The following is a 24420-nucleotide window of genomic DNA, read 5'->3' as shown; positions in this document are numbered from 1 at the left end:
GGTTCTTTACCACCAACTCCATCTCCAATGTTGAACCCGATGCCTTATTCAATTTGCTGGACTTGGCCGTCTCTGCAGGGACACCTCCAAACTTTTCACCTTCACCCCTCCTGTTTTCTAAACCTGTTTTTGGACGCTGTGCACTTTACCTCTGCTAACCAGTTCTATAGTGCTTGGGCTCCCTTACTAAAACATGGTAAAATTGGCTTACATTTGATTGGCATATTTAATATACTTGTAAGTCCCTAGTAAAGTGGTAAACCATATTACTAGGGTTGGTAAATTAAATGCTACTAGTGGGCCTGCAACACTAATTGTGCCACCCACTTAAGTTGCAGCTTGAATGTACTTTTAAACTGCCAGTTCAACTTGGCAAAAGAATGATTTAGCCAGGCCTAAACCCCCCTTTTAATACATATAAGTCACCCCTCAAGTAGGCCCTATACAGCCCATAGGGCAGGGTGCATTGTAATTAAAAAAAAGTGGACATGCACTTTTAAATTTTACATGTCCTGGTAGTGAAAAGCTCGCAAATGTGTTTCTAACTGCTGTGAGGCATACCTCTCCCATAGGATAAGATTGGGTTACCTTATTACATTTAATAAGTGCTAACCTTTGATCAGGAGCAGGTAGAAAAGTCATGTTTGGTGTCTGGGGAATTGTAATTTAAAATCCTCTTTACTAGTAAAGTCGGATTTTAAGTCACAATTTTGAAAATGCTACTTTTAGAAAGTTGGCATTTTCTTGTCATAACCATTTGGTGCTTGCAGCCTGTTCCTTGGTCACATGACTTGGTGTAGTTGGCAGTTAGCCTTTGTGTATCCCTCCCAGATAGCAACCCAATAGAGGCACAGGGTGTGCTTGGCTGGGCCATCACAGGCAGGATGGGGGAGTGGAGCTGCGCAGACTCACTTGCACTTCAGAGGACTGTGACCTGCTCTCACACAAATAAATGAACACTAGCCTATTTTGCCTGCCGAAAGACTGGGACCCGAGCCAGGAGGCAGGAAATTCCAGACACTTCTGTAAGGAGAAGCCTCTAGAAGTTTCTCCTACTTCAAATGAGGAACTAGGTATAAAAATAGCACCCTCAGACCCACTCTTCAGTACACTCATGGACCTGTGGATGCTCCGGAAGAACGACTGCCTAGCTAACCTGCTGCACCTGATCAACCTGAACCTGCAACTGGACCTGCCTGAGACCTGCCCTGATGTCTGAGAAGGAATACTGGACCAGCATTCCAGGCTGAAGTGACTCCAAGGATCACCTGATTGACCTCCTGTTCTGAGCTACAGGGACCCAACAAGCTTCAGAGGCCTTCCTGCAACTGCCCAGCTGAACCTGCTGCACTGGACCTGCCTGGACCTGCAGCTCGACCTGCCTGCGCCCTTCTGTCCTATGCTCGAGTGAGTTCCTGACCCCTAAGAGCTGCCTCCCAGGTCCTGGAGCCTTGGTGTGGCATCAGTTGAACTCCTCCTAAAAGAAAAGGAGGAATCCTAAAGTTTTGGCTCTTTGCAAATGTGAAAGGGTCAGTTTGTGCCAAGATTTTGCCGACCACGCTGATCGCTGACATAAATCTCCAGTGAACTCGACGACTTTGCGATACACTGGCTGCGAACGATGACCAGCAACAAGAGATCTGCACTTTGAGCTACAGCATCGACAGCCCATGGTGACTGCCAGCGTGAATCTCCAGCAATGACCATCTGCTACGACAGATAGGATCTCCGCACTACAGCAACGAACATCTGTGATGCCTGGCCTGCTCTTTGCACTACAGTGATGCCCATTTGTGACGTTCTCCATGCTTCTTGCTGTTTTTTCCCCACAAACTGGTCTTTTCAAGCTGGACTTTAGAAGGCAGCACTAACCAGGTACCTGTATCTGACCCACACTGCATCATGGTTGGCCTGAACTTGGAACTTTCACTTGGTCTTGCACAACCAGATTACAACGAGTGCTGCTTTTATGCTTTCAGGTGCTCTACTTACCTTACATCTTTGAAACTCTCTATCTCCAGTTCTACAAGTTGTATCATTGTTGATTTAGTCTCAAATAATTTATTACAGTTTACTCTATTTTCTATAGTGGCGTGGAATTTTTTGTGTGCTGTATTTTCACTTTATTACTGCTTAAGTGCTGTATAAATACTGTAAACATTGCCTCTAAATTAAGCCTGACTGCTTGTGTGCCAAGCTATTAGAATGGTTACGTATAGGTTAATTTAGTGACTTTTTGTGGATCACTCTGGCAAAGATTTTGGCAGTTTCATACCCCCACCTCAACAAACAACCCAATTTCTCATACACTTTATTACCTATGACTTCACTCTTCTGTAATCTGTTATTATCTTCAACTTATTCAGTGACACCTTTGGTGCAACTTGCTCCTTCTGCATCTCCTGCATCTATTATTTCTTCAGGTACTGGCATAGCTTGTTCTATATCATTGCCTTCAGGTTTGGATTCTGACTTCGATGTAGTGGAACCGAAAGTCTATCCTTTTTATGTGACATAAATTGCATAGCAAAATTAATTCAGTTGAATATAAGAAGTGCGATCACCAGTTGCTGCTGGTCGTCATGTATCCATCATTTGCCAACTTTTTGCTTTTTATTTCTATTGGATTTTTATTTTCGTACCATACTGGCTAGTCGAATGAGGCTCAAAGCTATTGCCTAGCTTGATTTTTTAGCAATGCGCATTAACATATAATCCTACAGAATCATTTTTTGACAATGAATTTCCATATGTACATATTCACTAGGAATGCTGCCCTATCAATGAGGGGGTGGCATGAGCTACCTCAAAGTGTTGATTCATTCATGTTCTTATCATCATTTTAGTATATTTTACAATGCATGATTTTGTTTATCATCTCATTTACATGTATTTAGGAATATAATTATACTTTCCTATAGGTTGAAAGCTGTAGGCTCATATGTTATATTTAGAGAGAAGTGTAGTAGACTTAGAAAAATGTGCTAGGCAACAACCTTACGCATCAAAACACGCTTTACACACAATATTGCTGACAAATAATAAATAAAGTTCAAGCGAGAGCATCTTGGGGAGAGTGAAGCGTCATTCATTCCGGAAGGAGCATTTGACCTGTCATAGTCTGTGTCAAGGTCCCACACTGGTGCTAGCTAGCATCTTCTCGAAAGAACAATGATATAATATAAATGAAGATTGGCCTTGCACTTATGAGCAGGCTGCGCGCTGAACAATAACGGGCATAAGTACAAGAAAATGGCGCAGCGCGGCACCACGCTGCATCATTTCCAAAACGCAGGGATGCGCCGTATTTACAAGAATACGGAAGACCCCTGTTGTTTTCCCAAGCATTGGCACTAAAAATAGCTGCCTAACACCAACACAGACATCCTTGCACCATAGTGCAAGGGGGCCTGCATTGCATGGATGATTGTTTAGGTGCAGGAAGGTGTCCCTTCATGCACATAAACAATCAATAATGGTGATTTGCTCTTTCTATGTGTGCTGCACACATGGAACAAGCAAAAACGAGGAGAAATAAAAGTATTTCTCTTCTTGCACCATTCTAATACCTGCTCTTGCATGGCATTTGTTTTTGATGCTGCCTCAGATATACACATCCTTGTCAATCTGGGGCAGCATCAAAAAGCAATGGGTGTTGTGGTGGAATGCCCAGAGCAAAACCTATTGCACGGCCCTTTAATGCAGACCTGCGTGAAAGGGTACCATATTGACAAAGTGGCATTAAGCCATGCGAAATGGCTTAATGCCACTTTGAAAATATGGTGCAGGGCATTGCGCCACAGTAACGTCTAAAAAAAGTGACATTCCGGTGGGACAATCCCCTTGTACATACGTCTCTAAATATGAGCTGGTATGTGTGCTGCAGGCATTTAGAAAGCTACTATTTTGGCAACATTTTGTTGCGAATTTAGCCATTAACTACGGTTATTGACGAAGCAATTACATTATTGACTCCATCCAAAGATTGCCATTGATTATGATAATTTGTTGCAGATTTTCATCGTATTTACATGGATTGCCTTTATTTTTCTAACCATAATTTTTATATCCACAATTACACTGGTTCATGTACTCTGCACTAATACAGGGATTGAATGTATTAACAATGCTTTTTTAAATAAGAATGTGGATTTCTTGTGTGTGGGCATCCTTCGTGGAAAGGTGTGCCAGTAATCCACATCAAATTAAATGCACTATTGGCGGTCTCTGGCATGACAGATCATTATTTGAATGCCCATCATCTCCATATAAGTGATGACAAATGGAACGGTTATAGCGTGCCAGTCTTTCCTGCTCCAGCTGGTAAATTGGTTCAAACCTGTGCCAAGGGCTAAGGAAAGGCTATTGGGCATTATTTAGTGTTTGACCTGTATTTAAGATGTAGTACTGGTCTCCAAAGTAATTGGTAGGGTTCATATCTGCAACAATCATGTACCTATCACCACTCCCACTCATTTGTAACCACCATGCCCCTGAACAATCGTGTCACCTACTAATAGCAATACACATAAATATGCAGCAATAGGTAGACATTAACCCAGCAAAACACACACTCACTCACCAGCATAGATAGCCACACACTAACGTACAAAAACACACACACACACACACACTCACACTCTTTTGCACACACACACCCCTACACACGCATACACACACACAAACGCACACAAATACACATAATTTGTGTGTGTTTCTGAAGTGTGAGTGCACCCTGCCTGTTGAGGGTTGTCATTCTCTAGTGTGTTAGAGCTCATTGGTGTATTTTCTTCATTTTCTACCATTTGACTGTTGCAAGGTGGGCTTGTGCATGAGGTTAAAGGTGATGTTTACTACAACTAGAGAATCATCTTGATGAATTTATCTATTGGTGTTTATTAATGGTTTATGAACAGATAATTCAAATTTCAAGCGCAGAAAAAATCTGAATTAAATTTCCATTTTCAAGGGGCGCAATTGGTCCAACTCAGTCGGGTGATAGGTGCACACACTGTTCAAATGAACGAAGGGGATGTGTTTTCTGATGGGCACAAACTAAACAATGACAAATAATATTATTGAAGATCCAACTGATAATTGTCAGGATAGCAGTTATAGAATGTGAAAGAGGTGAATGGATTTCAAGGACTCAAAACATTTTCCATCTCGGTTCAAAGCAACATTTGTCAAACCAGATGGTAACTTTGGGGTACTTATGTAAAATTAGCACAAAAGAAGCCAACATGTGCTCAGACTAGTCCATTGAAACAAGAGTGCGAACGGAGCCATTGAACAGTAAAGGAGACTTATAAATGGCTGGTGGTATTGACCGCCAGAACGCCAGATGACAAGGATCCTTATGAAGGAGACAGAATTTTGGTGTAGACAACCTAATTTGGGAATGAATAGCACTATGAACAAACAGTTACTTACCCTGTGTGAAGATATGTGATACATTGGCATACATATTTGAATGGGGTGATGCTTCAGATAAAGGTCACAAGGATTTGAGGCAGATATGACATTTCTCAGATATATAAGAAAACATCAAACTGTGCAAATGTTGGATTTATTTACCTCTTGCACTTGGAAATCTGTTGTTGCTCTAGCTCCCATTGCTGATATTACCAAGTTATACAAACTGGCATAGTGCTCAAACCTGAAACAAAATAAGAATACCTTTGAATTAGCATTAGACAGGCTTATCTTGCATTGATAATCAGAAATCAAGGAACTACTTTTCTTAACTTCAGGTGAGTGGTTCTTCATAACTCTGTTGCTGTGATTCTTCTATATAGAAAATCTGAGCTAAAAGTGGGTGCTCACCCATTTTTAGGATGTCTTTGCGTTGTATATTACATTTAATGGGGTAGAACTTTAAAAGCGATGTGCTGCTTTATTAATACTGCATTTATATTCTCCTCATTAAGTGCTTAAGTGGCATGTTTAGAGTATTTATTTAGTTGATTTATTTATGGTACAAGACCATATCTGGAACATGCCGACGACTTGCATCACTAGTGCACACCTGCATGGACCCCATCAAAATCCCGAATTCCACCAGCAAAGAGAGCTAATACACCTTCTTCAAGGGGGATTTGGGTGTGTCTTCCACGGGGAACATTTTGAAAAATAGTGTTAAAAATCCATGAGCTTTCACCGGGCAATCAAGGGGGCAATAGATGGCAAGAGAAGGATACAGTGTATCTTATACTGCATGTTACCGTTTGCTCTTTGCTGTCTGCCTTACTCATCTACAGCCTCTGGGAGTCTATCTGAGTGTGGTTCCCTTGATTGCCTTTAGTTGTACTAACAATAAAATCTACTTACCTAAAAGACTTGCATAAAACGACCCGGTTGGCCTCGTACACACCTCAGCCAGCCCTCTCCATCATCTTTGCCAGTTCTTGGTAATATGGTACAGTTTCAGTATGTTATAATAGCAATTCTGTTGCCTCAGCCTGCTCTCCCCTTTATACCAACAGTCTATCGCCAACCCGTCTACTTCCTTTCTAAGATCAGTATTCTACATTTCTTGGCTAACAGCTTACCCACATATGACCTCTTCCACATTTTGGTCTCCACTCATACACTAAAAGGAGAATCAACAGGTGAGAACTGGCTATGATGCCAGGGATAATTATGTGCACAGCAGAATGGCATGACCATTAGTGGGGCCGGGTGGGGTGGGGGGGATTTTGACGGACGATGATGAGGGAAAATTACAATGATGAGGGAAAATGAATTCCCCCCCAACCCGGCCCCACTACCCCACCACTCTTACCTGCTCGGGCTGCGGCTGCACAAGAAGTAGGCTATCTGCAAACTGTTCAGTGCAGGGTGAAGGATATTCATACTATGGCCATCACCACCAAAGGGGCTTTGGTTTCTTGTAGAGGGAGTGGGATCTCGATGCAGTGGTTCTTCATAGAGTAAAAACTGCTTCCAATACGTACTTTCCCACCCACGTGTGGTTGATTGCCCACAAGAGGCCAGCTTTCAGTAAAGGATTCAGTATAGGAAAAAGGCTGTGTAGAAAGGGGTCGCCATCTACTGGAGCTCGGATGTCTGGACCAAGTGGGTTCGCCATGAAAAGTCGTTCAAAAGGGCAAATATCGTCTGCAGCGGAGGCCTCTTCACTTGTGTCTGGTTGACTGCCCACAAGGATTCAGCTACCCACAAAGTGTTTGGTAGAGGTTTATGATTGTGCATTGGAGGACCTTGGTTCTCCTAAAGGGAGCTTGTGTGTGTCAATGCTAATTTATAATTTACATGATTCTGCACTATTTAGTATTTAGTTTCATATTTGAAATCCTGTACTGGTTTATAGAATAATTAGAACAGCAGGGGGATTGATGATGTCAGCAGTGATGTCATTGGTTATGTCATCAATGATGTCATTTGAAATCTCATCACTAATGTCATCAATGATATCATTCAACATGTCACGAATGATGTGATATGTGAGGTCAAAAGCAGGTCATGGTGGGGATACAAGTTATAGTTTGCTCAGTAAACAATACATTGTGAATTTCAGTTTTTTTGCATTTGAACCCCGATGTTATGACTGAAGTTTTAACTTAATATAATGTCACATTAACCTTTGCTTTTTACAGTGAATTTTTAGTGTTTCTTTTAACGTTTAGTTAGAGATTATTATCATGCCTAACTATAACTTCACTTTAACCTTTGTGTTTTTTTCAGTGAATCTCTGGGACTTTTTTCACACAATGTGATATCTTATTGCCATATCTATTTATAATGTCACTTTAGTTATTTTTTTAGTGAATTTCTGGTTTTTTAATGTAAAATTAGTGGACAATTGCTCACCATGCATGACCTTTGCCTTCAAGCAGGAGGTAAATGTTTGCGTAATTTGGCCCATTCTTTCCCTCCTCAAAAGATCTCCGCCAAAGAGCCCTCTCGCGGGGCCCGTGAGGGACTGCAGCGCCACCCCCACGAGGAGCAACGCCCGATGATGAAGCATGACACTCGCAAGGGTGTGTGAGGGCACTATATTCTAAAGGAGAATTTCCTCTTACACTCACACTGACCCAACCTTACGTGAGTCTTTTATACCAACAGTTGGTCTTTTTTCGCGTTCTGAGGAACAGCTACCCCCCAAGTGTGACATTTGCATCATGATGGCCCATCACCAGGCACTTCCTGAGGCAGAGTGGGAGGGAGGAGCTGACACTTGCACCTGAAAGGGGCTGTGTCTGTTCCCACAGAAAGGGCTGCATACCCCTCTGTAGTGAGTCTGGAGCCAGGGCAGGAAAGGTAGGGACCGTGTGATCTTCAAAGGCCTCTTTGATGCCTCGCCCACTTCAAAGGAACATTTGGATATAAGTACTGGATCACTGACACCAAATCAGAAGTCTACTGGAACCAAGGATATTCTGCCTGGAAGGAGAGCCTCTGTGTTGCACGAGGGAATGCCACATTGCTAACTGCATTGCTGTGTTGGCCTGCTGCCTGCTGATTGCTGTGCTGTAGAAATGCCTGCCACTCTGCTACCTGCTCTGCTGCTTTGGCCTGCGGCCTGCTGCTTCTTGCCTGGGAGTCAGAGGGACTGGAGCTGCTCTCTATAGACTTTAATTCAAGATTCTCCAAGAGTTTGTTGGCTCGCTTCCTGTTTTCAGAACTCTGGGATACACAAGACGTCTTGAAACTCTGCTGGTGTGCTGGACTTAGCAATCTGTGAGTCCTGCCCTTGCCTGAGGTGACCCCTGGAGTTCTGGGACTCAGAAGTGGGTTCTGCACCTTTTTTTTTGCAAAAATCGAGGCAGTGACACCTTTACGCCGATCAGAACCAATGCAGTGACCTCTAACGCCATGCAGATTCAATTATGACATGGGTCCTGACTGCGAGGTTCGATGATGACACAGAACTGATCCTTTAACACCAACTGCAAGGCTTGACATCGATGCAGTGCTGATCCTTCGACACTGACTGCGAGGCTTGACGTCAATGCATCGACCTAACTGTTTCAGAACCGACACAGTGAATCCTTCAATGCCTACTCCATACAAGGTACTTTTTCAGCGACCCTGCGTGGGTTTTATAGCCGGTCTGCCTTCCATCACGGGCATCCTGAACTTTGGATTTGTACTGGTCCCTTGCGACCTCAAGTAATCTTTTGACTGCTGGTGACTCCTAAACACTGTTTTTCCATGTAATATTTAAAATTCATATCTCAAGTTCTACTTATTGGATTTTTGTCGTTTTGGTCTTGTTGTATTCAGATAGAGATTCTCAGTTTTTCTAACCTGTTGTGGAGTTATATTGTGGTGTTTTCAGTGTGTTACTGTAATTTAAGTGTTGCACAAATACTTTACACATTGCCTCTTAAGTTAAGCCTGACTACTCTGTGCCAAGCAACCAGAGGGAGAGCGCAGGTTAATTGATGTTGTGACTTACCCTGATTAGGATTGCGGCTCCTGCTTGGACAGGGTGTATACTCTGCCAAATAGAAACTTCAAATTTCTAACATTGGTGATCAGCGTTGAGGATAGGAATTGAGTTTGTGCAGAACCTTACAGTAATTTGGTGTACACTACTATCCATATCTAGGCCAATTCCAATCAATTGTCTCTGATCCCCATTTACTTTTTTCTTTCTCTACTCTTTTCAAATTGCCATTTTTAACTTTTCAATTCTCCCTGATTGGCATTTTAGCTTTTTGTTCTAAATCATATCTCTGGTTGGAGGTCTCATAACTGCACACCTGCATGCATGGATTTTGAGTAATCAGAGTTGGAGAAGTATACAGTATAGCAACTCAAAGAAAGATTTGTGCAAGGAGTTTGAGGTTTCTCCCAAAAGCTTCACCAACAGAGTGGAGCTGCAAAATGCTCTGAGGGGCAGGATAGAAACTAGGGATGCAGCACATATGATCCCTCAGGAGGAGGATGATGAGGAGAAAGAGGATGATGATGAGGAGGAACAGCATTTAGTGGAAAGATTCTGAGACTATCTGTGGGTCAGGGGTTGATACCTTGCATGGAGCAGTGGTACCTCCTGGGCGAGGGAGCAACATGTCCTCTAAGGACCTGTCCCCAGAGGAGCTGGAGGATAGGAGAAAGGAGGGTAAATTAAAATTGGAGATGGCTAAGGTCAAATTGGAGAAGGCCTTAGAGGAAAAGAAGCAGGCCTTGGAGGAGAGAACATTCATCATTGAGGATAAGAAGATGATGTTGGCTTAGGAGTTGAGCCTGAGAGAGCTAGACATCATGACCAGACAGGTGGAGTCTAGCAGTGATGGTGGTAGCAATTCATCTGTGCCCTCTGACAGGAGAGTTCATATACCTTGGTTTTGTGGTGTGAAAAGACATAGACAGATGGTTTGAGGCCTATGAAGCTGCAATCCAAATGCACAAGGCCCCTGAGAAAGACTGAGGGGCTAGTCTTTGGAAACATATCCCTAGTGAGTGGGGACACTCTACTGGCCCTAGAAGGGTGCCAGGGTGAGGTATAACTCCCATGAAGGAGGCCCTGATCAGAAAGTTTGGTTTGATTCCAGAGAAATATAGAAAGAAATTCAGGTAGAGGCAGAAGATTTCCAAAACAGACCTCGTGGATTGTGTGAATTCTGTTTGCAAGGCTCTGTATGGTTGGGTGAAGGACAGCAAGGTAAAACATTGCCAGGGCTGTATAATTTGTTTGCAACAGAACATATGTTCAGTCTTTGCTTTTCCAGATCTGCGCCAACACGTTGTGCATAGTATAAAGCTAGCTAAGGAGGCGGACAGCTGGGTCAGCACCATGGTCCACAGGAAGGTACCTGGGTGGGGGATCACCACAAGAGTGGGCAGGATGCTCAACAGAAGAAGGGGGGTGAGACAAAAAGAGCAAGGAATTCTCTAAAGGGCCCCAAAATAGTTCTGTAGGTCAGGGTTTCCAGACCTCTGCTGAATAGAAGAAATGGTTCCCTGCCTGTAAGACTGCAGGGAAGGCTTCCATAAAGTGCTATAAGTGCCAGCACGAAGGGCACTACAAAGGGGGTGCCAAGTGTCCCAAGTGGGCACAGCCCCACATCAGTGGACTGTCACTGGGGTCGGCTAGTGTAGTGCTTTGGGAGGAGATGGCCCTAGATAGTGATAACTGTGAGAGCCACTACCCTGTGGCTCTGGTTCCCTTTGACTGGGGTGGTTTCAGGTCTGCTTAAGGTAGCTATGAGCCCGTCCATGCCTGTGGATTGTCTGCTGGGCAATGACCTGGAGTACACCTTCTGGAAGGAGGCAGAGTTCAGGCCACACTTGGAGATGAGGGGGTTGCCTGAGTGGGCATACCTGATTACCTGGTCCATGGCAGCTCATGAGGCTGGTCAGAAGGACCTAGAGTCTGGAAGAATGGCCCAGGTACCTGCCAAAAAGAGGAATGGCAATGGCCTAGGGAAACCTGCTCCTGAAATTCCCGCAATCCGGGAGGAGGTGGAAACCAAGGGGGAAGATGTGTATGAACTGGGGGAACCTGCCTGAGCTGACCAACAGGCAGCAGGAAGGGGTACCTCCAGGGAAGAGTTCTGCAAGGAGCAGAAAGAGTGCCATACTCTTGTGGGTCTTTGGCAGCCGGTTAAAGCCCAGGCAGCTGGTGACTCCTCTGGCCAGCACCTGATCTACTGGGAGAATAATCTCCTGTATAGTAAACCTAAAGTTCCTGAGCCTGGTGCAACATGTGTGTTGGTAGTTCCCCAGTGCGTTAGAACCTTCTTACTGGGTCTGGCTCATGATGTGCTACTTGTAGATCATTTGGGGCAAGACAAGACCTATGACAGGCTTGTCACCCACTATTATTGGCCTAAATGAGGAAGTCCTCAAATGCGTTCTGTAAGTGCTGTCCTACCTGCCAGGTGAGAGGCAAGTCAGGGGGAGGTGCAAGGCCCCCCTGCAACCTTTCCCTGCCATTAGCACCCCTTTTGAGCGGGTTCGCATCGACATTGTGGGGCCTCTGGATCCCAAAACAGCCATGGGCAACAGATTCATTCTGGTCTTGGTGGATTATGCGACCTGGTACCCAGATGCTATCCCTCTGAGGACATTGACTGCGCCCACTGTGGCCAATGCTCTAATGGGGATCTTTACCCATGTTGGTTTACCCAAGGAGGTGGTATCTGACCAGGGTACCAACTTCATGTCCAAACTACATAAAGTCCATGTGGAAGGAGTGTGATGTGACCTATAAGTTCACCACTCCTTACCACTCCTAAATCAATGAGTTGGTTAAAACTTTCAACTGTTCCTTCGAAGACATGATTATGGGTCTACCTGAACCCACGAGGCGCAACTGCGATGTCCTCCTGCCATGCCTTCTGTTCACCTACAGGGAGGTTCCACAATGGGGGGTAGGGTTCAGCCCGTTTAAACTTCTATATGGACACCCAGTGAGAAGGCCTCTCAGTTTGGTTAAGGAAGGCTGAGAGCAAGCTACCAAGAAGCCACCCCAGGATGTAGTTAGCTACATGCTGGCGTTCTGCAACCAGACAGCCTGCTTCTGAAAGCTCGCACAGCAGAACCTGGAAGCTAGCCAGGAGGATATTAAACGATGGTACAACCAGAATAGCACTCAGGTTGTTGAGTTTCAGCCTGGTCAAAAAGTGGGGGGAATGGAGCCAGTCGAACCTTGGGCCCACAAAGACCATTGGTCTGGACCTTATGAGGTGAAGAGTGCAAGATTGATGACACCTATTTGGTGGACCTCAAGACTCCTAGGAACCCTTTGAGGGTCCTGCATGTGAAACGCCTCTGGCCCCACTTTGAGAGTTCTGAGATTACCATGCTTCTGGTTACTGATGATGGGGTGGAAAAGGAGAGAAAACCTCTCTCCTATCTTCCAAGGTAAAGGATGGGTCAGTGGAGGGTGTCAGCGTCCTCCCTACACTGACCCTGCCCAGCCCTGTGGTGTTGGTCCCCAAGGCTGCCCCTCCAGGTGTTACACCTGAACTTAGGTTCTGCATGGACTACTGTGGGCTCAATGCAGTCACCTGGACTGACGCACACTCCATCCCCAGAGCTGATGAGCTCATTGATCAGCCTGAAGCTGTCAAGTTCCTCAGCATATTTGACTTATCATCTGGGTCCTGGCAGGTTGCCCTGACCGAGGCGGCTAAAGAGAGCTCAGCGTTCTCAACACCAGAAGGGCACTCCTAGTTCCAAGTCATGCCTTTTGGTTTGAAGAACGCCCCAGCCACCTTCCAGAGGCTGGTAAATCAGGTCCTGGCTGGGTTGGAGAACTTCAGTGCTGCCTACCTAGAAGACTTTGCATTCTTCAGCTCTAGTTGGGACCAGCACTTGAACCACCTCCAGGAAGTGCTTTGGGCACTGCAGAGAGAAGGTCTGACTATCAACGCCAGTAAGTGCCAGATAGGGCAGGGATCTGTGGTCTTCTTGGGGAACCAAGTAAGAGGTGGCAAGGTTCAGCAATTGCAGAACAAAATTGACACCATTCTGGCTTGGGAACCCCCCCAAGACCCAAACAGAAGTGACAGCCTTCTTAGGCCTCACTGAATATAATGGGATATTCATCAAGGGGTATGGCACCATTGTTGCCCCCCTTGACAGAGCTGACTTCCAAAAAGCTGCCACTTCAGGTGATCTGAACAAAGGTGTGCCAGAAAGCTTTTGATGCCTGAAAGAAGGCATGTGCATTGCACCCCTGCTCAAGGCCCCTGATTTCTCCCAAGAGTTTGTTGTGCAGAGGGACACCTCAAAAATCTTTAATTGGGAAAGTTCCATAAGGAAAAATTGAACAGTGGCCATGATAGACTGGGAAACCAACATGCCAATTAGGAAGTATGGTGAACTACCTTCTGGAGGGCAAAGAAAAGTATCCCTCCCTGGACATTCAGCACCCTGGAGGAACCCCCAGTGGAGCTACCATTCCCAGCTAAGTGTAGGTGTGTTCGCCAGCAGTACCCAAACCAAGGGGAGGGAGCGGAGGTGTTTCTCACTGCAACACCACAGTGTGCTCCACGGTCACGCCTGACAACATAATTGGTTATTGCATCTGTTCTGAGCTTTTTGTAACCTTCAGATATGCTAAATCTGATTGGAGGTAATCTCCCAAATATAAGAAATACATCATTGCTGTGTCAGCAACCTGTATTTTATCAATGTCTTAACTGCAAAGCGTTTAATTATGACATTGCTATCGAGCCTCCTGTACAATACCAGAAACAAAGCAATAGCTAAACATTTTTTACATGTACCTTCATTTTTACTGTTTATCTCAGAATATCCTTGGAACAAATGTTGTGTTTCTAACACAATATTTCTGGTAAACAAATGTGCTATACAGAATATGACGTTGGTTGATGGCAAGATATTTTAACAAGTATCATGAGAGCCTTTTGTGGTGGTCAGGGTCCCCAAACAGATAATGGCCACTACCAAATTCTACAACAAATGAGGTTGAATGCTGATACATTTGATCTACAGTCACGTCAACCTGGGTGCCTTGACATTGATAACAAGCAATCTGTGTGTTTGTAGAGATCATGTCTCTTATGCTGTTGAATTTGTAATTGGAATTAAACTTGTTTGAAATGATAAAAGGCTCGGAGTTTTATTAGGAGAGTGTCAGGCTTCAAATTCATCATCTTGCTCACTTGTACTGGGCGTATAAAGTTCTAGTCACTGGGCTCTACCTTCGGTATGTCACCATTTTTACCATGTTTTTACTGTGAATTAACACAATATAATTTTTTAGAGGGAAGAGTCGAGAATTTGAGTAGATTTCAGCATATCAATTCTGTTCTTTAATGTATCAACAGTTTCTTTATGGCCAAAATGATAATAATTAAAATGAACATTTCACTGGTATTCATTTAGGAGTACTCTGCTTTGACCATGGCTTCATTTATTAATAAACTATTAATACTGAAGTGCCTAATCTGTTTTTATGACTCATACTATACTTGAGATCACATGGAATGTCATCATGTCATGTTGCCAAGGAAAACATGGTTGCAACTGGTAGATTTCCTTTAACTCTTTGACAGTACCAATGTGCACCTGCAGGGGAGAAAACGGACAGTCGCTCTGTGAACCTCTCCCAAAACTTAACTAGTAAAGGCCCACACATGGGGCCCGATTCACAGAACTAATTTAAGACAAAATCCTAAACTTACTACTTTTGGTATTCACAGAAGTTGGGATTTTGTCTTAAGTTTGTATTAAGACAAACTTAAGACAGACTTAAGACAGACTTAAGACAGACTTAAGTTAGGATTTTGACTTAAGTCTGTCTTAAGTCTGTCTTAAGTTTGTCTTAAGACAAACTTAAGACAAAATTCTAACTTCTGTGAATAACAAAAGTAGTAAGTTTAGGATTTTGTCTTAAGTTAGTTCTGTGAATCGGCCCCTAGGAACATACAGACCTGCCAGAGACAATGAGCTCGATTCACAGAACTAACTTAAGACAAAATCCTAAACTTACTACCATTTTGGTATTCACAGAAGGCACTTACTCATTTTGGTATTCACAGAAGGCACTTACTCATTTCGGTATTCACAGAAGTTAGGAGTCCTAACTTTAGGACTCCTAAATGCCATCTGTGAATACCGAAAGTCTTAAAATTAGGATTTTTCTCAGTTTAGTAGTAGTATAGTTAGGACTCCTAACTTTAGGACTCCTAAATGCCTTCTGTGAATACCGAAAGTCTTAAAATTAGGATTTTTCTCAATTTAGTAGTCCTAAATTTAGATTTAGGACTACTAAAGTCTTAAGTTAGTTCTGTGAATCGGGCCCCATGTGTATATTTTTCTGGGTTTTTCCACCCTTTACCCAGAACCAGCACAAGCACAAGATACCTGTACTAGTATTATTGAAAGCTTTTATTAGAAGTCAAGCTCGTGCAGAACATATGCACAAGAGCAGTAGCAAATGTCGGTTACTCTGGCAATAGAAAATATAAAGAATGTAAATATTATACACAGAGATAATATGGTATTTTATAGAAATTGAGTCTCTTTTTGGCAGAGTTATGTACCCTGTCCAAGTAGGGAGCACACTTCTAGCCAGGGTAAGTCAGTCCCACACTTAAATTAGTCTGTGCTCACTCTCTGGTAGTTTGGCACAGAGCAGTCAGGCTTTACATAAGAGGCAATATGTGAGGTAGTTCTACATATGTGGATAGAACATCCCAGTGAAAACTCCACAAAAAGGCCTCCAGAATGAGGTATGAAAATAGTATCTCTTTTATTCTTCAAAAAAAGATAAAAATGATAAGAATCCAATTAAAGCATCTCAAGTTACGAATACATCAAGACTGTACAAGGCTGAAAGAGCCCTTGTGCCTTTAGTAGGTTACGCTGGGGAAAATGACAGCAATCCACGCCATGATCGGGAACATACTTTCTCCCTGGGTCATAGCGAAGCAATGCTTCCAAAGTTATTACAGTTAAAATGCAATGTCAAGTTTGCATGAGACTGATCTACTTGCTTCCTTTGGGGCTGCCTGTGAGAGCGCTGGTGGCCGGCAGGGACCTCGTAAGTCCAGGAGTGCACGTTACCTTTCTTGGGGAATTGCAGTGGTGCCGTTGGCATTGGGATCAGGACCCACGTTGCTGGAGTCTTCCCTTGCTTGATACAATGCAGTGACTGGAGTCATGGAGGGCAGACATCCATATTTCCTTGATGCGTGCAGAGTGTGTCGGGTCAAGCAAGGCTACCTTCAGGCACTGCAGCTTCAGCGAAGTTGACAAAAACGATGGCCTGAAGTTTAGCAAGCAGACACTGCGGTTCTTGATCGGTGCACTGCGCTGATGCGTTTAGGTGCCCAAAAGTGACTGCCGACCTTCTGTGAAGGCCAGGGACTGGTTAAGGGCTAGTCAGGCAGAGCCTAGCAGCGGTCATTTGTGCAAATGAAATCTTTGATGGCCCTGGGATTTCCTGAACAGAGGGCAAGCCAACAAGTCCTTGAAGATACTTAAGTTGCAAAAGGTTGTAGAGAACAAGTGCAGTCCTTCTCACCACTCTGGTCAGAGGCAGCAGGCCAACTCAGCGGAGCAGGCAGCAAAGTGGCATTTCCTCCTGTAGCCCAGTAATATGCAGGCACCAGGCCAACACAGCAAAGCAGTTAGCAAAGTGGCAGTACCTCCTGTAGCACAATTCCTCTTCTTGGCAGAGTCTCCTCAGGACCCCAAAGTGAACTAGTGAGAGAGGGTCATAGACCTAATACTTATACCCAAGCGTGTCCTTGAAGTGGGGGTGACTACAAAGCAAACTCATTGTGGTACTCAAGTCTCCCTTTATCCCAGCTCTGTCTGCCAGCCTATCTGTGGTGGGGTAGATCAATGTGTTTTGTGAGGCCAGACCACTACCTATTCAGGTGCATGTATCAGCTTCCCCCCTCCCTCTTGATCAGGAAGACCTATCAGTATGCAGATGAATGCAGATGCAGCTGAGTGTCCGGAACTTGTGGCTGTCTAGAGGGAATGCACAAAGTGTAGCTGTCACCCCACCCCCAATGTGTTCTAGAGAAAGGCTGTAAGGCATACAAGAGAGCTAAGAGCAGAAAAATGTCCACTTTCTAAGAGTGGAATTTCGAAATTAGTAGTATCAGATCCAACTTATAATTGTCAGATGATTAGTAAATCATCCATGTGCAACACAAGACGGAGCGGCTGCCCGTCTCCCAAATCAAAACGAGTAATACGCTTCTAAACCAACACTAATACATTTTTACCCCATGGACACGATACATCCCTGACGACCGCTCAAGGGAACAGGATCACCTCCACCACGGCTCAGTAAGCTTCCCACTTGAGCCCCTGCTGCCTCTCCTCACGGCTTCATTGATTGGCCCTTGAAGGCACCTGACAATTATTAGACACGCGCCTGTGTCTGGATTCGTCCAGTGGCCCACCCTGACTCATCTTTTTGGCTTCATTCCTTCTCAGCTTTCTCTGGGTCGCCCAATTCCACATGCTCACAATTTTGTCCTGATGATGATCTCAATTCCTTGAGATCAAAACGCCGTCGACCCCGTTAACAACAAAAACTCCTTTATGTTTAAATTTGTCGTCAGGAGTTTTTGGTTTTGTCGTCAATATGATGTATATTTTAAATGTCACCTTCACCCGTCACATCATGCTCCTTTCACTTCTTTTGTGAGCACGTGAACAAAATTCTGACATATTATTTATGAAACAAATAACTTAGTATGTCAATACCCTTCTGTGTCCCTCCGTACAATTTGAATCGGTCTATTGGTGCTTCTCCTGGCATGTATTCAATACTTTATGCCCTAAGCTATAGGCTAAGTGATTAACACTTTCTCAAAATTAACAACTCTCGCTGTCACACAACCTATTTTGGCTTTATATGAACCAGTGTTACCCTACAATACTATTGACCAACCCAGGTTCAAATATCAGGGGTTCCCTTGTTTCACAACACACCCCTACTTTAGAGCAGAACAGAAGGGGATTTTTTACAGTGCTCTCCGAGAGACAGGACTAACTTTTCCTTTGTTCTTCCCTTTGAGGTGACCCCATGCTGGTTCGTCCTCTCCTTTGTAAGATTTGATCTAATTTGGTAGCTTATTAATTGAAGGATACACATTCTGATTATAAAGTGCTCAGGGGTGCTCCTCCGTAATTAACTCGTAAGAGTCAGTCACAGAAAAATAAAATGATAATGAAACAATGTAATTTTATATTTCTGTGACTGGCTCTGACATGCATGCAGTTTGGGGCGGGACAGGCCATGACAGGCAGGTGGTGGGCACTCAGAAGTGCGCGTGTGTGCTTGACCAGCTGTCCTAGGCCGCCAAACATACATGCACACTTCTATTTCTCCAACCCAGCTGTGTTTACAGCCAGGTTGGAGAAAAGCCACAGGCTACACAGCAGTGTCTGAGCTGCACAGCAGGCCTCTCAGACCAATCCTGGCACTGCTCTCCCAGCAGAGTGCATGGCCAGGATTGGCTGAGCAGCCTCTGCCTTCCCTTAGACTGCTGGGAGAGCTCCGAGACGGACGGCGGAGGCTACGGCGAAAGGTACGTTAAAAAAAATATATAATTTTCTCTTTCCCGTCCTCCCCCATCCGCCCGTCCATCCCCCGCTGCCCCACCTTTGTGTTGTGGCGGCCGCCACTGAGAGTGCTGCAAACCTGAGTTTTGTCTTCTGTAAACCATTAACTTGTAATAAACATTCATGGTTTGATACTAAAATATTCTCTCTCTCCTTTATGTGGAGCCTAACGCGCTTCACATAATATTGAATGTATTGACCTATTGACCAGGCTCAGGGGTGGAGCACCAAAAGCCCTCAGGGACTAACAGAGCTACTGGTCCATTCAGAGAAGCGATTTATCAATCTCGAATTTGCATGCTATAAACATGATCTAGCATCATCATATTTTGTAGAATCAACTTAAAAATGGAAAAACGTGATATTCTTGTGCGATTCTTTTCCACCCTTATGTTGCTCGAATCTGTGAAAACGTTGCTTTGAGTTAGGATCGCTCTGCGTTTTAAATGTGCAAAGCTTGTTCTCAGATGAGGCCGGTGCAGGTAAGAGTGGTGGGGCAGAGGAGTCGACAGATGACAACAAGGGAAAAAAAAAAGAAAACCAATTACCTTGCGCTCGTCGAATTGCCGACTCGACCATGCGGCGAGCACAAGGTAAATTGTTTTATTTTTTTTATTTTATTTTCTCTCGTCGTCTATCGACTCCCCACTCCCCCTGCTCTTACCTGCACCGGCCACGGCTGCTTCTTCTATATATTTTCACATCACATTCACTTATATATTTAAATTCCTTCTCAGGTTCTTCTGGCACATTTCTTGTAAGTATACCTTACACTGATCAAAAGCACTACTACTCACGATTTGTTTATTAACAAATATGTAAATTCAACCGGTATTTTGAAAGTGCTGTGTGTCAGGTTTAGTTGCAAGCACCGTTGGCCCATAAGTAACATAGTTGCATATTCTGAATTGCATTATTTATTTTGTCCAAAATATACTTCTTTCATTAGTGGCCTCCTTTCTCGATTTAGTTTTACAGACTTTTTGGACTATCTTTTTTTATCATTAAGTTCTTTTTTCTGCTAGCATATGATGACATTCAATTGTCTCCATTTTTTGATGTTCAGTAGGACGCCTGTTATTCAGGATACCAGTTTTGTTAGTTCTGTCACAGAGTGCTTATAAAATCAGCCTAATCAGATTGCACGTGCAGTACAATTCGTACTCCCCTTCAGTGCCAAGGACTATTGGTATAATGTGTGCTTTTACGATAAGAAAATATATCTATACGTTTGGGTTTTAGTCAATGCTTGTTTTATTTAGGCTAGGGACTGGGAGCTTCCCTGATAATGATACAGAACTGCTCATATTTCGATTGTCTTCATACAAAAAACATTCACAGAAAATAAGCATTGGTAAATTCATACGGCCGGAAGCCAATGGCAGACCGATTAGCTTAGCTAATGCTTATTTAGTTTTCTTCCTTCGGTCCCTCTCACCAGCACTGAACAATTCGCATTTTGGCGCTAGTTGCTGCAACACGGCTGTCAATGCCTGTACGAGCAGATTCATGATTTGCAAATACCATGCATAGAACACACAGCCAAGCCTTGCATTGAAGTGGTGGTTGCTGCAACACTGCTGTCTAAGCAGGTACATGCAGTTTAGACATACCATGCATAAAACACACAGCCAAGCCTTGCATTGAAGTGGTGGTTGCTGCAACACTGCTGTCTATGCAGGTACATGCAGTTTAGAAATACCATGCATAAAACACACAGCCAAGCCTTGCATTGAAGTGGTGGTTGCTGCAACACTGCTGTCTATGTAGGTACATGCAGTTTAGAAATACCATGCATAAAACACACAGTCAAGCCTTGCATTGAAGTGGTGGTTGCTGCAACACTGCTGTCTATGCAGGTACATGCAGTTTAGAAATACCATGCATAAAACACACAGCCAAGCCTTGCATTGAAGTGGTGGTTGCTGCAACACTGCTGTCGATGCAGGTAAATGCAGTTGAGAAATACCATGCATAAAACACACAGCCAAGCCTTGCATTGAAGTGGTGGTTGCTGCAACACTGCTGTCTATGCAGGTACATGCAGTTTAGAAATACCATGCATAAAACTCACTGCTGACCTTAGCAGTGAGGTGCTATTCGCTGCAACACTACTGTCAGCACAGGTGCATGTAGGCTTATTTGAGTCCATTCACAAAGGTGTTATGGATAATGTAAAGCAGTGGATAATGTAAAGCAGTACTCCTGTGGTACTTTTTTGATACTTTTACAGTGCTTTTGTGAATCTGTCCCAAAACATCTACAATGGGATATAATATTGGATTATACAGGACCGTGCCTTCTTTGCATGTTGGACTTTTCGGGCCAACTCACACAGGCAGGTACGAACAAGTATGTTAAAGAGTGCTCCTGTAGGCTACTTTCTATGCTCATAAATGCTTCTGTGAATCAGCTCTATCGTTTAGAAGCATCATGCATAAAACATATGAAATACCGTTAAATATTCCAACTATTCTAATATTTTTAACGCTATGCTGAAATATTCAAGGCACCCAAACCTCAGCACTTCCCTGCAGGACGCAGTAGCGTATTACCGGGGTCCACTATTCTTGAAGTCCAGGGAGTGTCTCGCCAAAGCCTGCAGTTGTCCACAGACAATTTTTGTAATTGCTCCGTTGCCCCTGAATTTTTTGTGTACATTCCCCCTATGCTTACAAAGGATTTTGTGGAGTTTTGGAGGTACTGCAGTCAGTAAATATCTATACCTTATCGTCTCCCTTTTCTATATGGCCTTCCAAACACTGTAGTGGGAAGTGGGCTATGAGGAGCCTTGAATCTTCTGCTGCAGAAGAGGGACCCATTAGCATATTAAAAAACATCCCATAATAGTTATAACCCTGCTTTAGTTTTGCGTAGCACGGTGTTGATTGATCAGATGAATGCATTACAGTCATCGACTGTTTATGTTGACCCACCATTTATTTTTTGCCCCATGTGAAATGACACATTGCTGGAGTTGCGTCTGTTTCCAGACACAACTCCAGCAAAGTACCATTTGTGCGCTGACAGATACATCAGGATTCCTGAAGTATCTGTCAATCCATGCGACCTGGAGCGCCATACAGTAAATACGGCGCATCCATGGTGCTGCGAGCAGGGTGCACCAAAAAGTGTCGCATTGCTGTTTTACCGCAGCGATGCAGCACTTTTCATAAATGAGGCCCCAGAAGGATAGGATGACAAAGGTATTCATCCCTAAATACTTAGCGAAAGAGGTGATTCTTCAATGGTTTGCCATTGGGACAGGATGTGGCGTAACAACCAGAGCTGCTGACTGTGGAACTGGGGAACGGGGTTCGAGGCTCAGTGTTGAATATCCTGTGATTCTGGGAAAATCCCTTAATCTCCCAAAAATCTAACAAAAATGAATGCGTCCTTGTTTTTTATGTAAAGCGCTCCAATACATTTGGGTAACTGCAAAACAATAAATAAAATGATCTGAAATTAGCTTCAGTGGATGAGAGTGCTAGAGGTAGGAGACCTGCCATCAGACTGCAGGTATCTCAGTGGTAATATTTACGCTTGCTTGGAAAGTGAACCTTTAGTGTAAGGTTGGGCAGTTAGGCAGGAATAATTTAGACAGATAATCTGGAGTTGTGTAAAGGGTTTTGATATATAGCCCTATAGCCTGCTACTGAGGGCTATACCGTTTGTGAAAGGCCCACCTATAATAAGGAAGAGGGCCTTTAACATAGGAGTAGCCCAAGGAAAATGTCTATAAGGCTATTAGAACATTCTACCCACTGAGGATCGCATGTTCTAAATTAAAAAGGAAGAAACTGAAAGACAAACATTGGACAATTGGAGGAGAAGGCTTCCACCAGCCACTTCATTGTCTTCGATGTAGGTTCCAACTTTCCTGTGTTCTAATTCAGGTTGTTGTTTGATTGGCAATCACTAGAGTGACTTTACCACTGGAGTGATGTGATCAATATAGTCAAGCCGGTGAGGAGTTGAGTGGCATAGTGCTGTGCTCTTCGTGGATTATGTGTGACTTTTGCCGGTAGAACTTCATGAGCATCATAGCAGTTATCAAAGCGTGAACGGGCCAGCACAAGAGTAAGGGAGATTTGGGCTTGTGCTTGTAGAAGTGGGAGTGTACCACATAGGCAGCGCAATTTCTTGGACACTTTGTTAACTTGTGTGTTAAAAGATAGTTCTGTGTCAAAGATCATTATTTTTGAAAAGTTGGGATGAGAAATTGAAGATTGAGGTGAGATTATGGCATATTTCTCAGGCTTTAATAAACAATGTTTTCATGTTGTATGTGTACAAAACAAATCTGCTTAGAACTGTGTTGATTCTTTCAAAATATTTAGCTACTATATATATAGAAACAGGTACAGCCACTCTGCATACTTACGCCACATTTATTTGCTCCCAGTGTGTCGTAACAAATTCCCATACTATGTGTCGGCCTATCTCATTGTGAAGCACATTTTCAAAAATGTCTCGTGCAAAAAACAGTGGAAGCTGAAGTGCATATTGCAGGTACCTGTGACAAATGAAACATAATAGAATTACATTTTTTTTTAGAATCATTTTTGGGCATACAATTTAATAAGTTGTAAGCGTCATCATAATTTTCCACCTGCCAGTTTCTAGTAGTTGAAGATAATCAGCTTTGGTCATAGATCATTTAGACAACACTTACTTTCAGATTTCAAATTGTGCACAGTCTTATTGGGCACTTACTCAGTCCCCAAAAGACAAGCTGTAGCTATGTGAGCAATGGGAGAAAACCAGAAGCTTCACTCAGCATGAGCCAGCAAGCCTGCGAGGCGTGGGTGCTGGTAGCACTAACCAGTATGTGGGTACAACAACACACTTATCCCAGCTTTGTATCTTGGGAGAAAGACCAGCACACACCAGATTAAACAGACAGTGTACGGAGGGGGCAGTGGCTGGCAGGGGTCTATCTTCTCCTGTGGTGGGCTGAACCGTGAGGCAGGGCATAAGCACTTTATTTGGTTAACCAGGGCGACTGTAAGTACTTACACCTAAAAATTGTGGATGGGCTGGAATGGCGCCCCTTTCAGTCAGGCACGGAAGGAAGGCAGGTGTGCCCCTATGCAATCACGCGCTAATGGTGTAAATAATGAACACTGCTATTTGCAGGGGAGGCAAAGGAGGACTCCTAATAATAAGGAAATATGATGACAACCAGAACAGGTAGCACTTTCCGCCATTTTAGTATTGTGATATTTTAATGAGCTGGCAGGCACAAGAGGAGAATGGGGGCACATGTTTTGAAGAATAATCATAAATCACAGTTCTCCCCATATATTTAGGATAGGTGTGGCAAGAAAGTTTGTCTCGATCATCATTGGATATGGTGCCTCCTAGGATGTCACTAAAACAATG

General features: G+C 43.7%; 1 protein-coding gene across 1 annotated transcript in view; it reads right to left on the bottom strand.

Annotated features, from left to right (window-relative positions):
- The window catches only part of LVRN (laeverin), a 541073-nt gene that overhangs the window by 17303 nt on the left and 499350 nt on the right, over nt 1-24420 (bottom strand). The window contains exons 18-19 of the mRNA XM_085632644.1: nt 23420-23551; nt 5578-5659 (exon numbers count right to left, since the gene is read on the bottom strand). Coding sequence (XP_085488770.1) covers nt 5578-5659; nt 23420-23551 — 214 coding nt within the window. The remainder of the gene's footprint in view (nt 1-5577; nt 5660-23419; nt 23552-24420) is intronic.

Source organism: Triturus cristatus, chromosome 2_1 (genome assembly GCF_964204655.1).
Source record: "Triturus cristatus chromosome 2_1, aTriCri1.1, whole genome shotgun sequence".
Classification (NCBI taxonomy): domain Eukaryota; kingdom Metazoa; phylum Chordata; class Amphibia; order Caudata; family Salamandridae; genus Triturus; species Triturus cristatus.
This window is presented reverse-complemented; position numbering and strand designations above follow the sequence as displayed.